Source organism: Natrix helvetica, assembly GCF_964273705.1.
Source record: "Natrix helvetica genome assembly, chromosome: 2".
NCBI lineage: Eukaryota > Metazoa > Chordata > Lepidosauria > Squamata > Natricidae > Natrix > Natrix helvetica.
The window spans coordinates 30166923-30194472 of NC_138552.1; the positions used below are offsets into that span (position 1 = coordinate 30166923).

The 27550-nt window shown below is 40.1% G+C and overlaps 1 protein-coding gene across 1 annotated transcript in view; it reads left to right on the forward strand.

The window, feature by feature from the left end:
• The first annotated feature begins 6919 nt into the window (after positions 1-6919).
• The window catches only part of ZSWIM6 (zinc finger SWIM-type containing 6), a 113011-nt gene continuing 92380 nt past the window's right edge, over positions 6920-27550 (forward strand). Inside the window, exon 1 of the mRNA XM_081941336.1 lies at positions 6920-7689. Within this exon, the coding sequence (XP_081797462.1) occupies positions 6975-7689 (715 nt within the window). The 5' untranslated portion in view covers positions 6920-6974. The remainder of the gene's footprint in view (positions 7690-27550) is intronic.

Here is a 27550-nt window from a genome sequence, read left to right on the forward strand (position 1 = left end):
TAACCAGAGCAGATGGTTAGTACCAATATAGTTTTCTTTAAACATTAAATGTTTTAATTTTATCCAGTTTGTTAGCATGGTGGCATTAAGCTTTTCACCATAGGGTGCCCACTTTTATTTAAGTTGGACCATATGCTAAGTGAGCTTATATTCATCTAAATTTAAGTGGTATCTGTTTGTAGAAATAAGACTCCTTTGACAATCTATAGCTACCTAAGAACTGCTTGATACACAGGTGTCACCTAAAATGTTTGCTTCTACCGTACAGATTCCCACACTAATATTGGGATGGCGGGGTGTGCTTAGCATGAAGCAAAGACTGTGGGGAGACATAATAACTGTGTTCAAATACTTGAAGGGTTGTTAAGTAGAAGAAAGGGTAGAATTGTTGAGAGTTCTTCCAGAAGACAGGAAAAAATGGGTTTATATTATAAAGTAGATTTCAATTGCACATTAAAAATGTGTTTCTGAATAATAAGAAATACTTGGCAATGGAATAAATTGGTACTTTCTCCTTTACTGTAGGTGTTGAGTAGTTGTATGCTGTAGATGCTGTAGCAGTGGATTCTGCACTGGCAATGAGGTTAGATTAGATGATCTCCAGGCTTCCTTTCAATTTTTATATTCCAAGAAGTATGTATGAACTTCACTATCTCTAAAAGATTGGCAGGCAATAAACTTGCTAAAAGATTACTGTATCTAGTTCGGCAAAAAGTAAGTGCAGCCCTTATATTGAAGAATTATTTTATCTACCAAACAATAGCTTATGAAAATATGAATGCTCAAGTCACAGAAGTATAAATCTCTTACAGCACATACATATACTGGTAAATATGTCATTCAACCATCTCAGATCTAGATGGAAATCTATTTCATCTATTGATTACCACTTTCCATTTTATAAAAATTAGGTGTGAGTGTTTAATAACTCCTTTGCCATACCTTTAGAAAATTAACTAACAATTTAAACATGGTTTTGGAATATAACATTTAATAACAATATGCTCTTTTTAACCCATGTGGCTTTTCTTTTTGTATAAACATGGAACTTGGAGTTCTGAATAAAATGCCTGCTTTCCTTTGTGCAAGATAGGAAAATGAATAGTAAATAATATGAGGCTTAAGATGGTTTTAAAAAGATGTGAAGTTCACTAGATTTAGCTACCTATTCTAGTGTTTCTATTCTTATAGAACTGTCTTCACGCCTTTTTGTTTCACTAATCTTAACAATCACCAGCCAATCCTAGTTAGAACTTAGTGCACTTTTCTATAATTAGTTTATAAATCATTCAGGAAGGTCATCTAAGAGCAGAGGAATCTGGGAGTTCAATCTATTTTCCTCAGCCCCTTCCATGTATATGCTATTTCAAACAAATACAGAAAGAAAACTCCAAAGAAGAAAAATCCACTGAGAAAGAAAAAAATCATGAGTGGATTGTAAACACTGAAATGACTTTTTATAGCTTTTCTGCTCTAATGTATGTCAAAATGAGCTTTAAAAATTAAGGCAATATGCATTTATGAGGAAAGGGTAGTTGTCCCCAGAATTTTCAGATCTATTCATACCAGCATAGTTTTGGTAATTATAAAATAATGTCTAGTCTTAATAAGGAAACACAACTTTTTTCCCCATAAATATGATTTATTTGTAATATTTTAATAACTTGTCCATCTAAGTATTGTGTATTAAAAACAAGCTTTACTACTAAAATAAATCCTTCCTAAGTATTCTAAAAACATTATTAGAGCTAACAAAATAAAGCACTGAGTTCACAGCAAAAGAAGCCATAATGAAGTTAGCTACTCTGAGGCCAGAGTATGGAGGGTTATGATCATGGTATTAGACAGCATTCCTAAAAGCTGTGCTAAGAACAATTATTTGATTTTTTAATAACTGTTTAAAGAAATCTTACTGAACCTACAAGATTTCCAAACACATGTGTCTTACTGAACCTACAAGATTTCCAAACACGAGTGTTTGGAAATCTTGTAGGTTCAGTAAGATTTCTTTAAACAGTTATTAAAAAATTGTTCTTAGCACAGCTTTAATGTTGAAGTTTGGACTTTCTCATTGTCTTAATCTGATCCAGTTTATTTTTTTATTCCACAATGTATTTTTAATATTGAGATAATAACTTTAATCAAAAGTATCTTAAATTTAAGAACAGGAAATTGTAATGAACTACTAAAACACATACTTTTCTACAGGTAAATACCAATATTTGCTTTGAAATATATCATTAACTTATCAAGTAATTCATCTTCAAGGTATTCAAGTGAAGATAAACAAAAGGGGAAGATAATCTCACAAAAATACAACTAGCAGAGATAATCAGGCTGTCTCAGACAAGCAGGAAAGACAACCACTATGTTGTTTGTAAAACAAAGAATCTAGGTGAAAAGCATATATCATTTATTCTTGACAATTTAAATTTCCAGTTCATGTATAATTATTTTTAAAATTTGAGAAATTAAATAATTTTCTGACAATTTAATTTATACTTAACTTTATACTAAATTACTATTTACTGAGCAACTTAATTTTTGATAATAGTTCTCTGCAGTGTTAAATAGCATTCTACTCAGATGAGTTCAGCTTCATGGTGTCTCTTGCCTATCCTCTTTTCAGTTACCTTATTTATTTGTCTATAATATGGAAGAATTATATTAACATTACTGCTGCTATAATTTCTCCCTGTGGGCCTATTACAAACTTACGTGTAAGACTTATTGTACATTTATAACTAAAGAGCTGTAAGTACTTTCTAACATTTTCTTAAGTTAATTATACTAAATCACCTTACCCATCCCCCCCAAAATATATTATATACTTGTCTCAGATTTTTAGTCCAGATTTACTTTTTTCAAACATTAGGAAATGTTGGAAAGTTCATTTGGTTTTTCAAGGTCAAGCAAAAAGGCAGTAAGTTTCACTTTTCAGAACTTGTTGGCTAATCATTTTTAAATGATTGACAAACATACCTGTAGATTTTCAGTCTAATGGTATATTTGAAGTACATATATATTCCATTAAAAATTATTTTCTTCCTCGGTGCTCTCTAAGCTTAAAGGAAGATAAAATATATAAGCAATGACTTGGGATACTTTATATCAGTCAACTTTACTGATGAACTCTGTCCGGTATTGTAAATATATATGCTGCTTTTTTCAGTGTACAAATGGATTTCTTGTATAATGCAAACCCATAGTATGTCTCTTTGTTACATCTTTTCAGCAACATACAAATACTAGTAACTAAATGAAAAGCTAACAGGCTTAGTAGAATAGCTTCTTAACCTAAAATAATTTGCCAGCGATAGAAATGTACCATTGTTCATCATGTCTGAAAAAGATAAAAAAATAGACATATAGTATTTCAGTTTTATTTTTTCAGCCTGTGTCATCTAAATAGATAACTAGAAAGAAAATGAAAGCCATTTGAGAAAATGGGAAGATAATATTGAATAAATGAACAGCCTTTATATATTATTTTTTAGAAGAAAAACCCTGGTTTTTCTACCACACTAATAAGAAATTCCATTGCAGTATACTAGTAAGTTTATTTAATTTCATTGTATACTTGACATACTACTAATACTCAGAAAATATTTAAAACTACATTTTATACAGATAAGGATTCTTTAAAGGCCAAACAGATTTTCAGATTTAGTTTTTATTCAACAAAATGTATCAGCGATGTATCTCTCATACTCTCCCTGGCACAAGAAACACTCAAAAAGCAGGAAACCGAATAAGAAATATTACTTCACTTATTGATATATTTATGATGAATACCTATTTTACTACTCCAATTCCCAGGCTGCTTGACTCCACAATGATGCTGGGTGGCTGAAAATTTAAAAATGTAAAAGAAAACAACTATAGGTAGATCTCAAGTTACAACCATAATTGAGATCAGAATTTTGGTTGCTAAGCAAGGTGGTTAAGTGAGATAAACCCAATTTTACCACCTTTTTTTTACCATGGTTAAGGGAATCACTGCAGTTAAGTAAATCACATGGTTGTTAAGCAAGTTGGCTTTGCTTGTTGGAAGCCTGCTGGGAAGGTCGCAAATAACAATCACATGCTTCTAGGATGCTGCGACCATTATAAATACATGCTGGTGCCCAAGTCCAAATTTTGATCACATGATTGTGGAGATGCTGTGACGGTTGTAAGTCACTTTTTGAGTGCTGTTATAACTTTGAACAGTCACTATATAATTGATTGTAAGTCAAGAACTACCTGTTTCAAAGAAAAATAATGGAGCTGACGAGAAGACAAAACCAAAAGGCAAAAGTGGCAATGACCATCCTAGCCCAAAGCCTTGGAGAACTCTGCAGAAATTAAAAAAAAAAAAAAAAAGCAGCAGTATCCACCTACGATGTAGCTGGAGAGAGTATGCATGTTAGAAAAAAACCTGTTGTCTATCAATCAATTTAATACAATACAATAGCAGAGTTGGAAGGAAACTTGGAGGTCTTCTAGTCCAACCCCCTGCCCAGGCAGGAAACCCTATACCAGCGATGGCGAACCTTTTTTGGCTCGCGTGCCACAAGTGGGGGGAACGCAGGGGGGTTGTGTGCGTGCGTGCTGCACCCATAATGCAATGCACGACCCCCAGTGCGCATGCACGCACAAAAGGCACATGCGTGCTGGCCAGCTGACAGGGCAGCGCCTTGCGTGCCCTGACAAATGGCTCCGCGTGCCACCTGTGGCACACGTGCCATAGGTTCGCCATCACTGCCCTATACCATCTCAGACAAATGGCTATCCAACATCTTCTTAAAGACTTCCAGTGTTGGGGCATTCACAACTCCTGGAGGCAACTTCTGTTCCACTGATTAATTGTTCTGTCAGGAAATTTCTCCTCAGTTCTAAGTTGCTTCTCTCCTTGATTAGTTTCCACCCATTGCTTCTTGTCCTGCCCTCAGGTGCCTTGGAAAATAGTTTGACTCTCTCTTCTATTAAACTAGACATACCCAGTTCCTGCAACCATTCTTCATATCTTTGATTATTTGATTATTATATAACAACAACAATAATTATTATAATATAATAATATATTATATTATTTGGTTAATTTGATTAAGCTTTGACTGAAACTTATAAGCGCCATAAAGTACAACATTAAATATGTATACATCAACATCTCTCAGCAATGACCTGATATACTTTGTCAGCCAAATCAGTCAATCTCTATATGAAAAGAAGAAACAATAGAGATCCAAATATTAGAATTAATCGTATACCAAATACAAATATTTATTTGGTCATTTTCCAAGCAAGCTTTCCTCATTTTTCCTTCTTCCGAACTAGTACTGGGGAATAAACAAAATGTAAGTCTATAAATCTCATGCAATAAGGGAGTTGTTGGTCTTTAGTGCAACATACACACACAGTGCAACGTTTTAATGATTTTGTTGTATAGGACTGAGGAAAATAAACCACCACCCTACTTTATTTTTTCCCACATCTGAACTTCTAAACATTTTTGCTTGTTTTCAACCATTTTTTTAAATTAAAAAAAAAAATCCTCTTCCTTCACTGCATAACAAGTACCCTCAAAGAAGCCTGACTTTAGAGCCATGAAGGTTTGATGGCTCTTGGCCACCTTCTAGAAGAGATTTTTGTCCTTGTCTTCTTTTCTATACCAGCCAACAGCCATGAAATTCCCAACCATCTCCTATCCAAACAGTATCCAGGATCACTCGAGGGCAGCCAGGTGCTGCCACTCACCGAGATTATAAACTCTCTCTCACAGACGTTTATACACCCTTTAATGGAATGAAGTTGATCTTTGTGGGTGGCAAATTCTCTTTGGGCTAACTCGCCAAGCCCTCTTCGGAAACGCCATGCCACCACCGAATCGGGCTTCGTGAGGAAGCTTTCCCTCACATTTCCAGCCCTAATCTCGGATACTTCTATATGGTCCATCCGTTCCCCAAAACCTCCCCCCATTCCCCCCACCCCCGAGGGGAGGCTTCTAAACCGTCGGGGGAACAACAAGGCAAATACCAGAGCGTCGGAACCACCAGAAACAGCCACCTCAGCAAAGCCCAAACCACTCGAAATCCACCTAACGGAAAACGCGCCCGAGAACTTAAAAAAAAAAAAGACTGGAAAAGGTCTGCCGTGGCCCCCCTCTAGGGCTCCGCTGGTCACTCGGCTCGACTTGCCGTTTCCGCTCAGGCGCAGCGCCGCAGTCTAACGGACAGCGGCCGGACGCCCAGCCAGCGCTCTGGGGACAGCGCTGTTACCGTATTTCCTCGGCGCGCGGACAAGAGGTTTTTGGGTTGTTTTTTTTTAAACCCGCCTAGGGCGGATTCCACTTTCCCGGCCGCGACTTCCCCGGGAGTGGCGAGAAGTAACCCGCGGGGTGGAGTAACGCGCCGGGTCCGCCCACGGCCGCCTCTTTCGCATTCCTTTCCGTAAACGGTTGCCACAAGAGGAAGACCCCCTTCGAGCCCCGCCCCTTTCCCCGAGCCCCGCCCCTCCGCCCACCAAGGGGGGCGCCGTCCCCCTGAGAAGAAGGAGGAGGTAGTCTTGGGCGTGGTCGCCGGCGCATAACGCTCTCGCTCGCGCGCCCCCTAACCGCTCAGTATGTGCTTCAGAGAGCCGCTCGCGCGGAATCCCGCCCCCTCGCCCCTTTGGGGATCGGCCGAACGCAGGCCTCCGGCTCCGATCTCCACCCTACCGTGTTTGAACACAGCCGCCGCCAGCCCGTCACGGCTGACGCGGCGAGCACACGGCCGCAGGGCGCGTTCTATTTATGTTTGTGGCCGCTCAGTTTTGCATATGCCCGCCCCTCGCTCCTCCCCTCCTTTTGTGGGCCAGGCGGAAGGGCCCCTCCCCTTTTGCCCGTATATAGCGCTGATAGGCGGGACCTGCCGCTCCGGCAATCTCTCGCTGCCTTCCTGGTGCCGTTTATAGAGTAAAACCACTTCCGCTGTCTGCTTAGAAGCGGCGCGATCATGGCGGAGCGCGGACAGCTCCCGACCCCCGCCAAGCGCCTTTGCTGCAGACCTGGGTATGCTGCTGGCTGCAGGCCGGGGCAGCGGGCGGGCGGCGGCAGCGGCGGCGGCGTGGATGTCGGCCTCGGCGGCGGCGGGGCACTTTGCGTCGCGGGACCTTCGTCGGCCGCCGCTGCCGCCGCTTCCTCCTCCTCCGCCGCTTTCCCCTCTGCCCTGGCCGCGGCTTATGCAGCGTTCGGAGTGCTGCCCTTGGGCAAGACGCAGAGCCCGGAGTCCTTGCTGGACATCGCGGCGCGGCGGGTGGCGGAGAAGTGGCCCTTCCAGCGGGTGGAGGAGCGGTTCGAGCGCATCCCGGAGCCCGTGCAGCGCCGCATCGTCTACTGGTCCTTCCCCCGCAGCGAGCGAGAAATCTGCATGTATTCTTCCTTCAACACCGGCGCCGCCGCCGAAGACTCCTCCGCCGGCGGCGTCTCAGCCGCTTCCTCGGGCGGGGGAGCCGCCTCCGTAGCTTCCACGGGTACCGCCGGCGGTGGCGCCTCTCTCGCCAGCGCCGTCTCCAACAACAGCGGCGGGAGCGGGGGGACCAACAACGCCTCGCCCGGCGGCGGCGGCAGCGGCGGCGGCACGGACCCCGCTGCCGACGAGAACCGCCTGCCCTTCCGCAGGGGCATCGCTTTGCTCGACGGCGGCTGCGTCGACAACGTCCTGCAAGTCGGTGAGTCATTCGGGCTCCGGTGGGTGGAAGCGGCGGCGGGAGGGTGATGCCATGGTTTCTCCCCCCCCCCCTTCCTCCTCCACGCCCCACTTTGCTTCCCGTCCCAGGGCTTCGGGTCACGGTGTCGTCGGAGTCTCTCTCTCCCTCCCGCATTCTTCAGGCGGACTCTCTTGGCTCCTTCACCTGTACGGTCGGGCTCCCTCCTCTTGCTTCCAGCCGCCCGAAACCTCCCGGTGAACCGCTTTTCCTCTTAAGTTTTCTTTATTCTCGTTCCCTCCGTCAGTTCCCTAAGAATACAGCCTGGCCGGGCACCTTCCTTCTCCCCACACCCGCCCTCCCCCTCCCGGTAGCTTCTCCTCCTTTAAATCTCCTTTCTTCAGGCTCCTTCACGTAATTCCAATTTGTCTCTTTGCACCCAATCAAGCAACCGCCCTCATATTTCTTGGGAAATACTTTATAAGGCACATTACGGATCCAAGAACATTCTAACCCTATGCCAGTAGCTTTTTTTTTTTGCTGTCCCAGCACCTTCTAGAACCTCACATTTCCCATCTTTTATCCTATACAATGTCCCTCCATCCCTACAAAGACACGTAACTGTTACTTTTATTTTTTCCCTTTCTTCTCCTCATTTTCCTCCCCCAAATATCAAGGAGTATGAATGGCAATGAATCAGCAGGAGAATCCTCTGGGAAGCTTGGCAGGGAAGGAGGGAGGGAGAGAGGGAAGAGTGTCTTTGGGATTTGCCAGGAGAGGCTGTGAGCCTTTAAACAAAGACATTTCTAGGACAGCAGCACTTGAGAAGGAAATAACATCTAGCCTTGGTTTGGCACAGAGTCCTAGAGTGCTTTTGTGTCCAGCCTGCATCTCCAGGGTTTTTTTGTTTTGTTTTTTTGTTTGTTTGTTTGTTATCGATGGCAGTGAGGGTAGGTCATTGGGTCATAAAGCTGTCAGATTGCTGATGAAACAACGAAAGTCTGTCTGTGATGCAGGGGCGGGGAAAATGGGCTGCCAAGGAGAAACTGTTGTGCAGGAAGGCAAAGCCTGTTTCAAGGGCTGCCAAATAGATCCAGGATGTAGTTGGTTTCTTTTTCTCTCATTCTATCTTGCTGCAGAGCAGGCGAGACTCTGCTGATTCCTTCATGAAATAATACTTTCCTCCTGCGGTGCTTGGGCTGTTCTTTCCATTCCTCTTTTAACTCCTTGCTTTCTTTCAGTCATGGAACTTTGGAGGTGGATTTCCATCCTATTTCTGCCCTTCAAGGAGGTGAAGGTGGGGAGTGGTTACTTCTTCCAGTTAAGGGGGTGCTAACTAAGGGGCTGTAGGGTTCTCTTATGTTTGGATTGCCTCTGCTCAAAGGGCAAAATGGATAGATGGTTCCCTTTTTAAAACTTCCTGCTCAGGGCGAGGCGAGGCTCTCTGTGGTGCTCAGCCTTTTTTATTGTTGATTTTTGAAGAGAGTTATATTTGGTCAGTACATCTGTGATGGCTTGTTGGAAATTCCCCCCTGAAGAAACTAGCATCCTTCATTTTCATGTTTGAGTCCTTTTCAGAGAGATTTTTTTCCTCTCTCCATGAAAAGAGGAAGCCAAACAAAAGAGCTTCTTTCATTGCTTTTCAGTGTCTGCAAAATAGCAAGGAGCTGACAATGGGAAAGGCAATCTGGAGATGTTAAAGCTGCACAACTCTATTTGTCCTCTGCACAGATTTGCTCAGTTTCCTCTCTTGGAAATGTAAATGCAATCTATGAGTTTTGTGGGTTTCTTCTCCCCCACTTTCTAACCATCCGCTACGTAGAAGTTATTTTTTTTTGGGGGGGGGGGGAACCATTCAAGCTTTCATGTGTAAGATCTGTGTTTTCTTGGTATTTAAACATGTGGCTATTTCAGTTAAAATTGCCATCTGTGTTACTATGGGATTTATATCTGTATCCAAGCTAAAAGGTTAAGGCCAGCCTGAGTCAAAATGGAATTGTTGAACTGTAAGGCAGACCTCATTCTCCTCATATTGCCTTTCGGCTTTTGCTGTGAATGGTTTAGCTTTGGGCACTCCTCTAAGTTCTAATTAACATTCCTCAAGACTTCTGTATCTATCCCTCTAGCAGAAGTTGGAGGCACCTCTCCATTTGTGGTGCCACCACTAAAACAGAGCCTCTTCTGGTTTGGCTGGTCTTGCTGAGAGCTCCCCCCTCCTTTCCCCGCTTGACTCCACTTGTAAGGGATGAGAAATGACAGTAGTGTATGTAGCGAGGGTTTCTTGGCTGATTACATTTAAGCTTGGAATTCACTGTGAAAATAAAGCCAAGAGGTGATAAATAAAAGATGCAATCTTCTCTGAGAGACAGACACCCAGCATGGGCTTAGCTTTGCTTGCTTTCAGCATTTAGAAGAGGCCTCATTAAGAAATCCTGAAAAGGGGAGGGGGAACCCTTGTGAAACATCAACAGGAGAAGAGAAGGGGTCTTGAACGATGTTGTCAAAGGCCAATGCAAGTCCATATGCACGCATGAATACAGCTTGTGTCCACTGCTGCTTTTGGAACAGTTAAACATCCAGTAGTAAATACTTCATGCTAAAAATGTACTTTCATTTCTTCCTTACATGATCTGTTTGGAAAACCTCCAGGTTAGTAATGTATGGAAACTTTGCCTTTTACAGCATTAATTAAAATGTGACTTTATATGGGTGTGGTAAGAGAAAATATAACAAATTGCGAGGTTTCCCAAATCATGTATATGCATCACTATATTTGCATGCTGTTCATTCCCAAGGGCTCTGAGGACTAACAGGCAGGAACAGCATACTGTAATAATTTCCTGCAGTAAATGGTGGGCTTAGTAGGACTGATAAAAAGTTGTTCATAAGACAAGCAGAGTAAATGGAAGAAGATTCACAGGTGAGCAGATTCTTGTAAACAATCCTTTTCTTTAGATGTTGAATTCTATTATAATTTTAGATATTTTTTAAAACTGGTTTAGATAATTGTACAGCTTTTGGATTCACGGGAAGCTGCCTTTGAAGCTGCTTTAACACAGCCCTTTGATTAAAAAAATGTTTGTATTAAAAAAAAGTACAATGTTTTGTCTATGGTGAATGACCAACCCACCTGGTTCAACTATTGGAATAGCAGCTTGTTCAAATACTGTGCTGTAGAATGGCATAATTTCTATGTAAATATTTTCAATGCTGGTTAATATATTATCAATGTTAAAGAATTTAACAGTACTGTCTAATACTTTGTGCTAGTCATTCAGTTTTGTTATCTGAAATTTAACAAAAACACATTATAGGACGTTCCGATTGTTGCCTCTTCCAACTTAGTAATGTCAGCACCATCTAGAGTCTAGACTCTTTCTACAAATCTGTCTGCAAATTCTAAGTATTAAACCAAACTTTTTTCTCATTCCAGATAGAAACTTTGTCACTGAACTAATCAAAATAAAAAATACTTGGAATTGTGTTAAGGGACAGTTTATGTGCCATCTCCTATATAGTCCTGTAGTCAGTCTTATTGCTGAAAACCTGCATAATAATTAAACATATCGGAACATATTTTAAAATGTTTTTAATTGGCTAGAATTATGTCTCATATGGAATGTCCTACGCTTCCATATTATTGTCTGAAGTTCTATAGCTAGAATTTTTTAAATAAAAGGTAATATGTTTGTTAAACTGTAGTCAAGGTTAGTTACCAATTTGTTCTATACAGAAAAAAGTCTGATTGCTTTTAAAAAAAAGAAAAAATGCATATCATTCTTAGTTCTTTAGTTCCTTGAATCTAATGCATAGCGAGAATATCCGCAGCTATTACTAAATAACCATAGTTGCATATTATATATTTGCATAAAAGCAATGTGTGGGAATTACCGGTATTTTTTTAAACCATAGTTAGTGTTAACGTTTATAATGAAATAAATGGGAACATAATACATATGGTATGTTTACCAGAAATCTAGATATTTATTATTATTTTTAATAAGAGATTAAACTGGCTTTGTCACTGGCTGGATTTGACCTGCAAAACAATTTAGCAACCACAGATTTTGCTATTTTTCAGAGAGCAGGATTTGCACTCTAATTTGCAAGGCTACTAAGAACAAACATTTTATAATGTTTATAGTAGGTAAGCAATTAGCATGTTATTCTTTGTAATGAGAAACCTTAAAGTCACATAAAAAACCAGCTTAAAGATTTAGTTACTTTGGAGCTCAACCCTTTGCCTATAGGTACACTTTTCTCCTTGGCTAGTGTTTTCAATAAATAAAAAATAATTGAAAATTATTAATGAAGTAACCTGGACATAAAAACCTTGACTACATTGATGGAATTTGGAGCATCTAAACATCTCATCTTGGATTTTAAAGTTTGTTAGTTCTAATAATGCACTACATATTTATTAAGAATTTTCATTCAACTGTGTCTATAGCTTGGTTTAGTTTTCTGATTGCTCTTTCAAATATCAGCATCTATCTTTGCTACTGTAGCATGATATATTGGAGATGGATATCTCATGCCAGCGGAGCTGTAGATTGAAATGTGATTATTCCAGTTGTAGTTTCATTTGTACATCTGTGTAATAATTGCTTCATAGCTGATGTGGTGAAATTTAAAGGAGCTTTGAATTTCTTGGAGAGGAAAAAAATTGTGACAAGGAAGTGTGGACAAAGCTATAGCCTGAGCCATGCATGTTCTGCTGCATATTTTGTCACGCCTTTCTCATTCATGAGGACTTCTTATTCTCCAAGGGGGTCTCTGCATAGGATTCCAATACCTTTAAAGTCAGGACCTAATAAACATTCCCCCACCCCCACCCCAAAAAATTGGTGGCCTGGTTAATCTTCTTGTGTTATGATTTTAGGAGTGAGTAATAATTCTACTTCCAGTCAGAGCATATTTACATAATTTTTGCATAGTTAACTTTGAAAACCAGTTTATAGTTATTTTTTATGAGCCAATACTTCTGTCCGTTAATATGTTTCTAAAGATTATCTTTTTAAAATGTTTTTTTTAGCAGTGCCTGTTTTCTATCCAGTTCCAGTTTATATATTAGATATTATTGGGATATTAGAAGTCAGATGACTTTTGAAGTGAAAGTAGATTTACTTGATTATTATCTCATTTCTGGGCAGAATTTTTAATCTGCATACTTGATGACTGTGTTATGTTTTGCACATTTTGGCACTAACTATGGTGTGCATAAACCACACCCTATGCATGTGTGAAGTTAGTAGTAAAACAAAAATAGCTAAAACATTTTATATTGCACAACTTAAAATATTTCTAGAGGGTAAGCAGGTAAGAATTTCACCTACTAGTTAATCCAGTTTTGATGCCAAGAAAACTTATTAGATGTTCATGCAGTACAACACCTGTATGTTGTGTATACCTGTAAGTACAAAGGTGGGTGTATTTATTTGATTTTCTTTCCCTCAAAGCCACCTGATTGTACCTAAACGTTCCAAAACCAATTGAATTTTAGTGCGATAATACTAAATACAGATGGCATATAAATAATCAGATTGTCTTCTCTAGCAACTAGAGAAGACAATTTTAATATCAGGTACATTTCCTTAAATTCAGTTTATTCACAGTCTTTGAAATAAAAGACGCTTCAAAGACTTGCTGGAGGATATGGTTGTGCCATTGCTTTGGGTACTGTAGTGTGTGAAACATGATTTACATGTTTTCTGTAGAAAAAAACAATACAAATTCTTTAAATCTTTGTAAGAATTTGATCTCCCTATTGAAAAACTTTCCCAGTCTCATCTGTAGGTTGTTGGTGGTTTTGTTTTTTTTTAAAAGATGAACCCATTATCAGTTTATTGTTTTATAACAATCCATTTACTCTGTCTCCAGTTCCTGCCTGTTAAGGTTCCTAACTCTGAACTCCTGTTAAAGTCCCTAACTAAATTGGGCCTTTTTCTCAGAAACAAGTATTTCATGCTGAAACAGCCATATTTTAGTTACAGTATAAATGAAGAACATGACTTTTTAAATTTGTAAATGGAAACTGAAACAATCTGCAACACTAAATCTGTAAAAGGAAACCTATTTTTTAAAAAAATAAGATCTTGTTGCAAGTGAGTACATGTGACAGTTTTTGAAATAGCTGGAAATTGTGTTTGGGCAGTGGATGAAGAAGTCTGACATTAATTGGAACAATGCTGTAGAACTTGTCAGTAAATTTAAATTCTTCCTTCTGGACTTAACTGATCAGATATGCTGGAAGCTCATTTAAGAAATTAATGTGTTGGAAATCAAGGTGATTTACCTCTTGTCTTGTTTTAGCAACTTGTCTGTTTTTATACGTTCTTCTTTTATTGTTAATTGGTGTCAGATTCACTGATGATAATAAAGAAATCCATGGAAGACTCAGTGGAAAAGGAAGGTCAGATTGAAGGGAAGAGAATTATTGGGCATACATTCCAAGGGTTCTCTTATTCCATGAAGTTTGAAACTAGGAAATGTTGGAATTTTTAGGCACAAAAATTCCTTGCTAATTTTAACACAAGCTGATAATTTTTGGCCCTATTTAAATAAGCCCTTTAAACCTGGCTCTACACCACTCGAGTATGAGAGTGGACAATTTATTTAATCATTAAATTTATTTTTATTTGCAGCCTATCTTACTACTCAGGTGGCTGACAACAATAAAAAGGAACAAAAGGAAGGGAGTGCAAATGGAGGAGAAGTAAAATAATGGAACAATAAAATAAACAGTGACAAGGAACACAATCAGAATAATACATCAGTGCGATAACCAGAAAGATGGATGGGTGGAGAACAGAGAGCAAAGGGATGGAGGGGGCGGAGTTTGTCACCAGTCAAGCAGCCACTTCCTGTGTAGAACCCCCCCCCCCCATTTAATTTCCTGGCCAACTGACAGAGCCAAATCCTCAGTCTCTTGTGGAAGGATAGAATGATAGGTCCAGTGATGAAATTCAGCAGGTTCTGGAGAACCGGTAGCGGAAATTTTGAGTTGTTCAGAGAACTGGCAAATATCACCTCTGATGGGCCCCAGAATGGGGTAGGAATGGGGATTTAGCAGTATCCTTCCCCTGGAGTGACCTGGGAATGGAAATTTGCAGTATCCTTCCCCTGCCACGCCCACCAAGCCACACCCACAGAACTGGTAGTAAAAGAATTTGAATTTCACCAATGGGTGGGTCCCTTGTAAGGCATTTTGATCTTATGAATGATTCTTGGCTTTTCCCCCCCTGGACTTTTGAGTGATGCCATTTCTTTATTTTTAATCTTCTGTTGTAATTGCTATATTTTGTAAGATTTCCAGAGCCATAATGGATTGGGGCAGCCTGTAAGTTATTTTAAAAAATAAATTACATGATAAATATATTATTAAAATTTTAATTATTTCAGTAACAGGGTGTTTTAATAAACCTTCTTTTGGGGACAGTTAGTGCTGGATTTGAGAGCAGGAATTGATGAGGTACAGGTTGGGTAGAGCACTCAGGTTGTCTTACAGCAGGTCCAGATTGCTCACAGCTCTGAGCAGGACCAGCTCTCTGTGCCTCCATTGGCTGTTCCCTCTACAGCAGGGGTGTCAAACTCCTGTGGGAATCCGGCCCACAGGATGCTTAGAACTGGCCCATGGAACCATACAGCGAAGGACTGGCCTGCGGTGCCTCTGCCAGCGAAAACAGAGCTCAGGAGGGCCATACGCAGCCCTCCTGAGCTCTGTTTTTATTGGCAGATTGCATGAGCCAGTGGTCGGCAAACCATGGCTCACAAGCCACATGCGGCTCTTTGCCCCCTTTCCTGCGGCTCCCTGCTGATCCAATCGCTCAATCTGCTCTCTGCCCCGAGAAGGCACGAGCCTCTAGCCTGCTTTTGCGATTTCGTATCCTTCGCAGGCAACTCAGTGTCGGGAAGAGCTCCAGCCCTTTTCTCATGCTTACCTCTTGCGCGCGCGCACAAGCAAAATACCCTCCTGGGCCAGGATCAAGGTGGAGGGGACAAAGACTCTCCTCCCGCTGTCGCCAGTGCGCAATGAGGTGAGTAACTGGGTACGCTGTGCAGGGGATTCCTCAGCGTGAGCCATGGTCCCCTTCATGTTGGCTCAGGAAGGAGAGGAATGGGGAGCAGCAGCAGCAGCTGGTTGGGTGCAGGGAGGCAAGATCTCCAGCTCTCTTGCGCTGCACAGGGCTCTTCTTGCGCAGAGCTCTGGAACTCTTCCCTCTCTGCATCCAGAGACGGCTGCAGCAGCTCCTTCCTGAGCCAACACAAAGGGGACCGCAAATTGAGTTTGACACCCCTACTCTACAGCGACAGCCCCAAGGCTAGTCCTGTTCCATAATAGGTTCCAGCAGATTGACCAAGATGGAAGAGGAGCCAAGGCAAAACCATTTATTGCAGACAAAACTAGTTGTTGTCAAGTTTAGATAATGTTGTGCAATAATTGCTTTATTAAATTGTGCATTTGTAGATATTAGGTTCAAGATTAGGACATCTAAATATTTTAGCTTCTTTACTCCACAAGAAATGCTTAAGACATAGTACAGAACCTGAACTATATATGGTCATCGTTGCCATCTTGAAATGTTTAGAATACTTTTAGATAGTGGCTAAGTAACTGGAACATGATTTATTATTAGAACAGTTGAGCCCTGCATTATGTATTAAGCTGTAATACCTCTAAATCTTGTGGGATGTATTTCTGAGTAGAAAATCATTACATGGAATAATGTAATTTAGAAATTAGAGAGGTCCAGTCAAGTTGTATACTTTGAAGTCCCATTGATCTGCATGGGAAAGGGTTAAGCACATTCATCAATCTGGAAGCTAGACTTAGCTTTGTCTGGACAATGTCTAAATTATTGTAAAATGAAGATATATGAATATGTTTAAATTCGTTGTGTGACCAATCCTATCTTCACATTAGTATTTCATAATGTAATGTTATTTTGCAAGGGAAATAATTTTTAATTTTTTTTTAATATTTTACTTTTGCTAGTTCAGGATAATTTGACTAACACTTATAAAAATGTGTGAAAATATGGTGTGTTTTAGGTATAATTTATTAAAAATATCTTTACAAACTAGATGTCTGCATTTGGAGTCAAGCAACTTTGAGCTTTGAACCTATCAAAGTAACCCTGTTTACTTTGTTTATATCCATTTATGAAACGTGGTAGCACTATATAGCTTATGGTGTAAAACTAGGCGTGTTTATATAACTTCTATGAAGAAATAAAAAAAACACTATGAAAGTAATGGTGTGTTGATATCTAGCCAGGTAAAAATAGAATGAACTTTTAATTCAAGAACTATTTGAAATAGTGTCTAATATTACAATAGATTTTACTTGTATTTCAAGTCCTAATGAGACCAAGTGATAGTAAGAAATGCCTATGTCTGTGATGGCGAACCTATCGCACATGTGCCAGGTGTGGCACGCAGCACCCTCTCTGTGGGCATGCGAGCTGTTGCCCCAGTTCAGCTCTGCCGCGCATGCGTGTGCACCTCACACCGGCCAGCTGGTCTTCGGGTCTCTGCTACACCTGTGTGGAGGAAAGTGTGTGTGTGAGGCATGCATGCGCAGGTGGTGGGGCAGGGGGCATGCAGGGGGCCGCCTGGAGGGCAGGCTGCATGCGCAGGGGGCGTGCATGCATTGCATTTTTGGGGTTTGGGCATGCATATGCATGTTTTTTGGGCACTTGGTCCGGTTAGCTATCACTGTCCTATGTGAACATAGGACACTTCATATGAGCAAGAGCAGTGCTTCTCAACCTCCAATGTTTATGATGTGTGGACTTCAACTCCCAGAATTCAAGCCATGCTGGCTGGGGAATTTTGGGAGCTGAAGTCCACACATCTTAAACCCGCTAAGGTTGAGAAGCATTGGGCTAGATTAAGTATTGACAATGAAGCTAATGGTGAAGATCTACTGGCACAGGAAGTTCCAGATACCCGATGGGCCGCTGGATTGAGCTTCAGCTCTTTAAATAATTATGCAAATAGCGAGTCTACTTAGGAAGTTGGCTGGCAGAGAAAACTGTCTCTAATGCAAGTTCTCACGATACATGGCCCCATTCATTCTGTCCTGTACACAGATCAGTCGTCCTGGTCCCTTTGCAGAGAAACAGCCCCAAAGCATGATGTTGGCTCCCCCATGCTTCACAGTAGGTATGGTGTTCTTTGGATGCAACTCAGCATTCTCTCTCCTCCAAACACGACGAGTTGTGTTTCTACCAAACAGTTCTATTTTGGTTTCATCTGACCATATGACATTCTCCCAATCCTCTTCTGGATCATCCAAATGCTCTCTAGAAAACTTCAGACGGGCCCGGACATGTACTGGCTTAAGCAGGGGGACACGTCTGGCACTGCAGGATCTGAGTCCCTGGCGGCGTAGTGTGTTACTGATGGTAGCCTTTGTTATGTTGGTCCCAGCTCTCTGCAGGTCTTTCACTAGGTCCCCCCGTGTGGTTCTGGGATTTTTGCTCACCGTTCTTGTGATCATTTTGACCCCACGGGGTGAGATCTTGCATGGAGTCCCAGATCGAGGGAGATTATCAGTGATCTTGTATGTCTTCCATTTTCTAATTATTGCTCCCACAGTTGATTTGTTCACACCAAGCTGCTTGCCTATTGCAGAGTCAGTCTTCCCAGCCTGGTGCAGGTCTACAATTTTGTTTCTGGTGTCCTTTGACAGCTCTTTGGTCTTCACCATAGTGGAGTTTGGAGTGTGACTGTTTGAGGTTGTGGACAGGTGTCTTTTATACTGATAACAAGTTCAAACAGGTGCCATTGATACAGGTAATGAGTGCAGGACAGAGGAGCCTCTTAAAGAAGAAGGTACAGGTCTGTGAGAGCCAGAAATCTTGCTTGTTTGTAGGTGACCAAATACTTATTTTCCACCATAATTTGCAAATAAATTCTTTCCAAATCATCCATTGTGATTGTCTGGATTTGTTTTCTCATTTTGTCTCTCTTAGTTGAGGTCTACCTATGATGCCAATTACAGGCCTCTCTCATCTTACACAATTGGTGGCTGACTAAATACTTTTCTGCCCCATTGTATTAAATATCAACTACATGTCTGATGGCTGTATTATATTTTCTAAATGTTTGGATTCCCTCTCCCTCTGTCCCGCTTTTCCAACTCTTTTAACTGTAGGAATTTTTGCTTGCTGCTGAGCTGCATTTAATTTCAGGTCTGACTCATTTTATTGAACATGTTTAAATTGTTGCTCTCCTGCACTTGATAGCAGGGCTGTTTCTTGAGCAAAATGTGTTTCCCACTTGAGTCAGCATGAAAAGGATTTTCTATTAAAGCAGTCAGCTGTTTACTTGAGAACAGCTGACAAAATTTCATAGTTTCAGGCTCAAAGGGTAAAATGAGCTTGTCCTTTAGGCAGGTTTGGATAGATTCCAGGCTTTGAGAAACAACTTGAGTATCCAAGGAGTGAATTCCCCCCACCACCACCACACACACTTCTCTCTCTTCCATTTAACCTCCTGAATAAGACCAATTGGGTGATTTCCTGCATGATTAAAACTAAAGCTTGTAAATGCTTATTTATTTCTAGATAATAATAGCAAATTTTTAGATATAAGTAATTAAAAATAGTGGCAGTTCAGTTTAAATGTATAAATAAGAATGGAGTAGAAAAATAAATATTTTTCATGTATATATATATGATTCCATCCTATTATATACTGTATAAATGTACTCATCCAGCTGAAGGATCTAAGACCATAATTCTAAGACACAATTAATATGTCTTAGTTAATAATTTGAAGGGAAGATGATTTGTCCTGATAGCCACAAATATCTAAGACACGATTGCCATGTTAGTTTTTACTTTTTCAAAATATAATGGCCTTTTTTTCTCTTTAATAATGAATTGGATGTAATTTCTTTTGGGATACTCCAGGTAGCAAGGGAGCCAGTTTTCTTTTTTCTTTTTTTCCATTTCTTTCTGCAACTCTGAAGGATTACTTCTATTGTTCCTCAGTCCCTCTGAGCACATTTTTAGGGTGTGAAAGAAAATCAGCAAAAATCACTCCCTTCTATTTTATCAGTAAAAACCACCACTATGAGAAATCTTTAGAATTTGAAAGCAATCCATTGTTTATATAACAGCTTCTGGACCCCCCCCCCCAAAAAAAAACCCCGCTCCACCAAATATAAGAGAGTTATTGTAGGTCAGGAATGGACAGTTTATGGTCTTTTACCTGATGATGGGGCTCAATAATATTCATTGTTTTTAATGCTCATACTCTGTGTTGCTGACATCTTCTGTTAATCGATGTTAGTGAAGTAACATCAAGTTAAAAAAACATGCTTAGGTTGTTAAAAGTCTGAATTTAGATGCGGTCCTCTTCATTGGCATGACCAAACTACTATCTGCAATCTGTTTTGTAGATTGTAGGTTTATGGAATAGGTATGTAAATTAATAACAAAGTAACCAAAATATTACTAGTTATAATTTTAAAATTGTTGAAAAGTTTTTAAGATTGTGTTTCATTTGGAAGATAAATTTAATTTTCAAAAGTGTTATGAATAAGGTAAGACCAGTAATACTTTCTTTCCAACCTAGGGTGCTTAATTTTGACATTTCTTAGCGTGTAATATGAGTTTATCAATGGCCTTTATGAGCATTGACGGTAGATATAATTGTCTACATTTGTATGTAGCTATGTAAGGCTAAGTGACTTTAAAACTGTGTTTTGTTGGTTGTGGCTCAAGCCAGAGTGTTTTGGATGTGTTGACTAGTGCCTGAAGGGAGACATGTAATCTTCCTTGTGGAGCATCTTCTGTGATCACTTTTCTATTGAACAGACAAGGAAGATACTGAGTAAGAAGAATAACTCTTGTTGGCCACTATTAAGTAAATTATGACTTTCTCAGTCAAACCAAACAGATGATAAGTGATGTTATGTAGTGACATTTGACAGTGGCATATGACGAGAAATATAGCAATGGCTTGTCTCCCCACAAACACCACAGCTTGTTGCCAATTGGTTACATATGAAGGAAGGAAACTTAGTTAGACATTTCCTTTTATGTGCCCTTTTCAAGAGAAGAACATTTTGACATTCGATTCTTGATTTTTCCTTTAATATTCATTAGTAATAGGTCTTGGTGGAAAAACTTTGTCTTTATGAAGACTGAAGTCTCCAAACCAGTTATGGCAAAAATAGAGTTATGGGTTTTCTACTTTCAAAAATACAAACGTGCTAATATCAATGTTTCCAAACGGGTGCTTCACTTTTTCCTTTTAGATTATGCCGGTCCAGCGTTATTTGGAATTGTTTTGTCTAAGGAAAATTCTGTAAATATGCTTAGTCCTCATGAAATGATTTTAAAGACACGTGTTCTTTTCTGTAATGTTCTGTCTACATTATCAAGCTCAGTCTAAAAGCCTGGGACAGCTGTAAGTTTTTGATAGTCAAGACATTTTATTTTTAATATAATTTTGTTAACAATAGCTATTTTAATAATATGTAATTACATGGACTTTATCTGGTATAATTAATGACAAAATATATACAGACAGTCTTTAACTTATGACCACATTTGGTACCAAATTTCTATTGTTAAATAAGAAGTTGTTAAGTGAATTGCACCAGATTTTACCATCTTTTTAACCACAGTTCTTAAGCGAATCATAGCAGTTGTTCAAGAAATCACTGAGTTATTAACTGAATCTTGGCTCCCCTGTTGACTTTGCTTATTGGAGGCCAGCTGGGAAGATTTTAGATGATGATCACATGATCCTAGGATTCTGCAACCATTGTAAATACATGCTGGATGCCAGTTGCCCAAATTTTGATCACATGACTGTGGGTATCTGCAGTGGTTATAAGTGCAAAGACTGATCGTAAATCACTTTTTTTCAGTGTCGTTGTAACTTTGAATAGTTGTTAAATGAGTGGTTGTAAGTCAAGGACCACCTGTGCCCTTTAACAGTTTACAAAATCATGGCATAGAAGAAATACTATCTAAGTAAACTATATAAACTTTTGTAAGACTAGCTCCAAAGCAATAATGATTGCTATATCCATTTGTCAAGGTTAACAGAGGCCAGTAACTCCTTAGAGGTTGCAAAAATTAGTTACCTTGTGTTCCTGGAATAAAGTTCCTAATGAACATTAAAATAAGAGTTTTATTATGTTTGACGTCATTATTTTTTAAAAAAACAAAAAGTCTGATCTTTGTATATGTAACTCAGTTTGAGTCAGTGAATCTGGTAGAATTAGCTATGTTTTAGTTTCTAAGTATTAGATTCTATTCTAAGGGAGATGCTTCCCAAACATATGTGATGAAATGATCTGGACTGAAAATTAGTTAAAGTATCTAGTGAGCCATTGCTCTCAACTTTCAGCTTTTCAAAGCATGTTTTCATATGTCATGGATATGAATATAAACGTTTTGGTGATTTGAGACCATAAGTCTTCTATAAAATAAGGCCTGTACTTGGTGAACTTTATGATCAGAAGTTCTCCTGTTCCAACCTTTCTTAGATAAACCTCAATTCTGATTCAGAAATGTTCAGCGTTAAACCGTTCAAAGGCTTAGACTTGGTTTGAGCCAACTTAATGCTTGGAAACTTACATTGCCCTAGATTGCTCAATTTCATATGCACTTTTATTTTTAAGGAGTCAAATTAAGCAATCCCATCCTTAACAGTCCTTCGTTGACTTTTTTTTTTTTTTCCCAAAAGTTTTATTGGTTTTTTTAAAAACATTTATGTGGAAAAGGGTAAGTGGAATTACAAATTTTGGCAGTTGCAAGTATGGCAGACGCCCCCTCCCTCCAGACTCCTAGGTTACATCAAAATATCAAATCTTAATAGATAATCATAAAAAGTCAGCATATTAATTCTAGAAAAAGTAATTTTCAATCAATTTATATAATTATAATATATAGTCTAGTTATAAATTCATTTTTACTTTCGGTCTGTTTATAACATTGTGGTTTTCTTATTTATTTTTGTGATCTGAGCTTTCTTGGTGTTGACCCTTCACCCCCCGCTGGCAGAGCTCCGGCCCCTCCCGTGTCCTGTATGACCGTTGTAGTGTCTTCTGTTTTTTCTAGGTTCGCTTTATTTTTTTCCATAAAGGCCTGTGCCTCTATGGGTGTGTTAATTCTAATTCTTGTCTCCTCCCAGAATATCAACATGCCTTCAGGCATCAACCATCTAAACCACACCCCTTTCTGGTATAATTTATTCGCCAATTGCGAATAACTTTTCCTTTTTTCCCTAATTTTTTTAGGAATCTGCTTTAGAATGGTTATCTCCCTGTCGTGGTATGTCAGTGTTTGCCCCCTTTGTACACTCAGAATTTCATCTCTTGTGGTTTTCCTAAGGAATTTAATGTGAACCTCCCTGGGTACATTATCTGTTCTGGCATATGCTGAATTCACTCTATAAACTAGGTCTATCTCCCATTCCATCTGCTGTTTATCTTTGTGTATGTATTCAGCTAAGATATTAGTCATGATGTCCCTTATGTTTTCCCCATCTGCTTCTATTACATTTTGAAATCTAAGGTAATAGGACATTCTCTCAAATTCTATTTTCATCTGTTGGATGTCAAGATCTTTGTTCCCTTTCTGCACAGCCTCTACCCCCCCCTCACCTCCTCCACCCCCCCTTCCACAAGATTCAGTCTTTGTGAGTTCTTATATATTTGGGCTTGATTTTCTTTAATTTCATCTTTCATTTCCCTTAGCTGTTTCTTGATTTCCTCCTGGCCCTCACTTCCGGTTCCGGCGGCTACGGCGACAGGCAAGCCTTTGCCTGCTCCCGCTCTCCCGGTGGGCTTCCCCCGCTTCTGGGGGGGCACAGGATGCCCCGGAGAGGTGTCCTGCCGAGGGAACGGCTCGCGGAGGGTCCTGGCGTCGGCGGCGGCTGGCGGGGGCTTCTCCGCTTCGTTCTAGGCACCGGGGAGCAGTCTCGGAGGGCGCCCGTGTGCGCGCGCCTTGCCCCATGCCGATCGGAGAACGCATTCTTGAACGAAGCAGCGGCAGTATGGTGAGAGGCTTCCCTTCTCCATTCCCTCTATCTTGAACTTATGGACTTTTCAGCATTTTCTAAAAAAAAAGTTAAACTTTCGGATTTCTGCTAGAGGTGCGGCTAGAGGGAGGGGGATTTCCCCCCCTCCCTTGGACAAGCGGCTTGAGAAGATTTTGCTTTCGCCCCCAGGGGAAGGAGGAGGGGGGAGAGCCAACTAATGATGCCTCACCCTCATAAAAGTGACTTTCATTGGACTTAGCTCCAGAATTTATGGGTGAACTGAGAACTTTCTGAACTTTTAAAATTTTATTATGCCTCTGAGCCCAAAGCTGGCAGGGCAAGATGGCACACTTCCGTTGTCTTCATGAACTGTGAAACCTGACTCCACCTTTAAAATTCAGGCTTCCGGTCTTTGTCTCCGAGTCACCCAGAGGAATCTCTTGTGGATTGTTCTTTTCTGAACTCTTTGGAGAAAAAACTTTCATCTATTGCTAGACTGACTAAAGAAACCCCCATCTGTTTGGATCCTCTGCCTTCTGAATTCGCCTGCCTGCTCTACTTCTCCAGCTGCCCAGTCTCTACTTTGACTGATTTCCTTGCTCCAAAAACCATGTCTCCAAAAAGACCACCTCCTGGAAAGCCTGGGTTTGCTACTTCTGCCCCAACGTCTGCAACGTCTAGCCCAGCTACACAGTCAAAGATAACAGAACTGATGCAACCCAAGACTACAGAGATAGACTTTCAACAAATGCTTCAACAAATTCTACAGGGCCAGGAGGAAATTAAGAAACAGTTAAGGGAAATGAAAGATGAAATTAAACAGAACCAAGCCCAAATCTCTAAGAACTCACAGAGACTGGACCTTGTGGAGGGTGGGGTGGCGGAGGCGAGGGGGGGGGTAGAGGCTTTACAGAAGGGGAACAAAGAACTTGACATCCAACAAATGAAAATAGAGTTTGAGAGAATGTCCTTTTATCTTAGATTTCAAAATGTAATAGAAGCAGATGGACTTTTTTTTTTTTTTGCACTTCATTATTCCAAATGAACTTTAAATTTTTGTAATTTAGCAGAAGGCAGTGAGTAAAGAGCTAAAATGTTTTTGCTGTATAAAATAAAATGGTATTCCACAAATGTATTTAAAGGTTTGGGTTACAGTTAGGGTCAGAAGTCTATTTCTATATGAACAGGTTATATTACATTGGGATGGATCCAGACTTTATCATACTGAGTGGTAGTCTATAAGGTTATTCCTTAGAATTCAAAAGAGGTTCTTTGCACGTGGGAGACCCACTAATAAAACATTTGTCTTAGAATTATTAGAACAGCTACAATTTTTGAATGGCTTATAGCAGCGATCAACTGGTGGTCCATGAGAAAATTTTGGTGATCCGCAGAAAAATTATTTGCATTTTTTATATTGCACTAAATCAGGGGTCCTCAAACTACAGCCTTTGGGCCAGATACGTGCAATGAACGTTTGTGTTGCTGCAGAGAGTCTCCTCCTTCTGGATCTTTTTGTGTGGGTTGCAGGAGGACAGAAATTCCGACTTGGGGTCTGCTTCAGCCTCCTGGTGTGGGGCTTTGGATGAAGGCTGGAGGGAAATGCCACTGGAGGTGAAGAGCCAGAGGGCCTTGTTCCAGTGGGACTGCATCATGGTCTGGAACTGGCTGACCATATCAGCCTCGGCCTTGCACTCCTGCAGGTCTTCCCTCTGCTTCGAAAGCCTATGCTTGTAGTCCTCAGGAGGTGCTTCTGCTAAGCCTCCTTCTTGGTCAGATCCAATTTGAACTGAGCCAGCGGTTCTTTCTCATGGTGGTTGCTTAGCTCCAGCAACTGCTTCCTGTTGGGGTCCTAAGGAGCCCGGGCGGGCAGGCGGGGATGGCGAGTAGAGGCTGGTGAGGCGCCCCTCGACATGAGTGACATTGAGTTGGCCATGGCCACCCAGTCACATCACCTTGTCATGCCCACCCAGCCGGTCATTAGGCAGATCATATTAGTGGTCCGCGGGATTTAAAATTATGAATTTAGTGGTCCGAAAGGTTGGTAATCCCTGGTTTACAGGACAATTTTCTGCCTGTTTTTTTCATGAGAAGAGCTTTTAAAGCAGTTGCAAGAGTTGTGCAAAAGAGTTGGCTGCTTGAATTGATTGAAGAGAAGTGGTTCATTTGTGCTCTTGTATGGTACAAGTGTTCTCTGATGCTCTGTCTGACCCTGATGAGCTCCGTTTAACCTGTTGTGATCATGCAACAGTCTCTTGTAACAGAACAGCAAAGGGGACATTTTTACCTCTTTCGTATCCTCTTATATTTTCATAATTTATTTCAAAAGATTTAAAGAAAGTGGGCAAGAGTCATATTCGTTCGGTAGATCTCTTCTCTCTCAAACTTAATTTTTACCCTCCGACAGCATGCCTGACATTAGTCATGACTAATTTAAGTTCCTTTGATTTCAGTAAGTCTGTTCCTAGTTTAGACTGAAAATATATCAGTCAGTGAATTGGACTGAATCCAGAACAGGAGCTGATCTTACCATTCTTAAAACTTACTGTTGTTATCTAGAGCTTGAAGCAATATTTTAATAAGATAAACCCTAGCCTAATATTCTAGCTGATTCGCTGAGATCTAGACAACTTTGAATTAAAATTATTCGCCCTAGCAAGCATTACACATAAAGCAAATGGGAGAGGCTGTTGCTGATGTGTGCTTCGTACTAACACAGTGTAAGATTAGAGTTAGTTCTGACAAATTCATTTCAAAACAGAATTAAATATTAAGATCCTGGTAAGGATCAAAGGATTGTGATATTAAAATGCTTACTGTACAAAACATATCACCAGCCTACCCTTTTACAGGACTAATTATATAGGGCCAATCATTGAGTAATGGAAATAAAGGGAAACTGGTTTTCTTTACATCCATGGGTAGTCTTTTCACACGTTCCTCTTCTCCAGTACATGCACAGTCTGCTTTATGTTTTTCTGCTTTTTAGAACTGGCATAGGTAATTCTTAGATAGCCATGACTTCTACATGGCCTAATTCAAAAATCCATAGTAAGGTTTATATTTTTAACTTTGTGGTTTACAGAAATGCAGATGATTCATCATTAGAAGGTAGAAACATTTCTTCATTTCAATCTGACTTTCTGGGTTGTTGTGAAAGCAAGTTCAGAATCCTGGAATTCTTGGAAGAAAACTAGGCACAGATAAAGGCAAATCTACTTGGAAAGTGTGTCCAGTTAGATAAATGCTTCTGCTTTTACATGCAGGCATAAAACTGCACGATTCATTTTGAAACTGGAAAATTGAAGGACCCATTTGTTTGTTACTAAACATTTTCTGTAAAAAATCATGAGTGCATATGGAATCTAAGACTTTATCTGTGTAAATATAATAACCTACAACTGATGGAAACGTGAAAGGCTAGTCATATAATTATCTAATGGTTTCTTTGACATTACTGATTACTTTTTGATTACTTCAGGTAAAAGTCCCCTTGAAATAATATTGCTCGGTACCCAAAAGAGTTTTCTCTAATTCTCCACTAAATCAGCCTTACTCAGACTTATGATGTTAGCAATGAATAGTAGAAGTGTAATTCCAATAAATTTGGAGGGCAGAAGGCGGGGTAAAACAGCTTTAAATATTTCCTATATGAAGCTTTGCAATATGATTATCGACAGCCAAGCCAATTAACCAAGTAAAAAAATGAAATAAAAGTAGTCCTCAATTGAGTCCAAAATTTATGTTGTTAAGTGAGAAATTTGTTAAGTGGGTTTTGACCCATTTTACGACTTTTCTCACCACATTTGTTAAGTGAATCATTGTAGATGTTAAATTAGTAACATGATTGTTAAATGAATAAGGTTTTCCCATT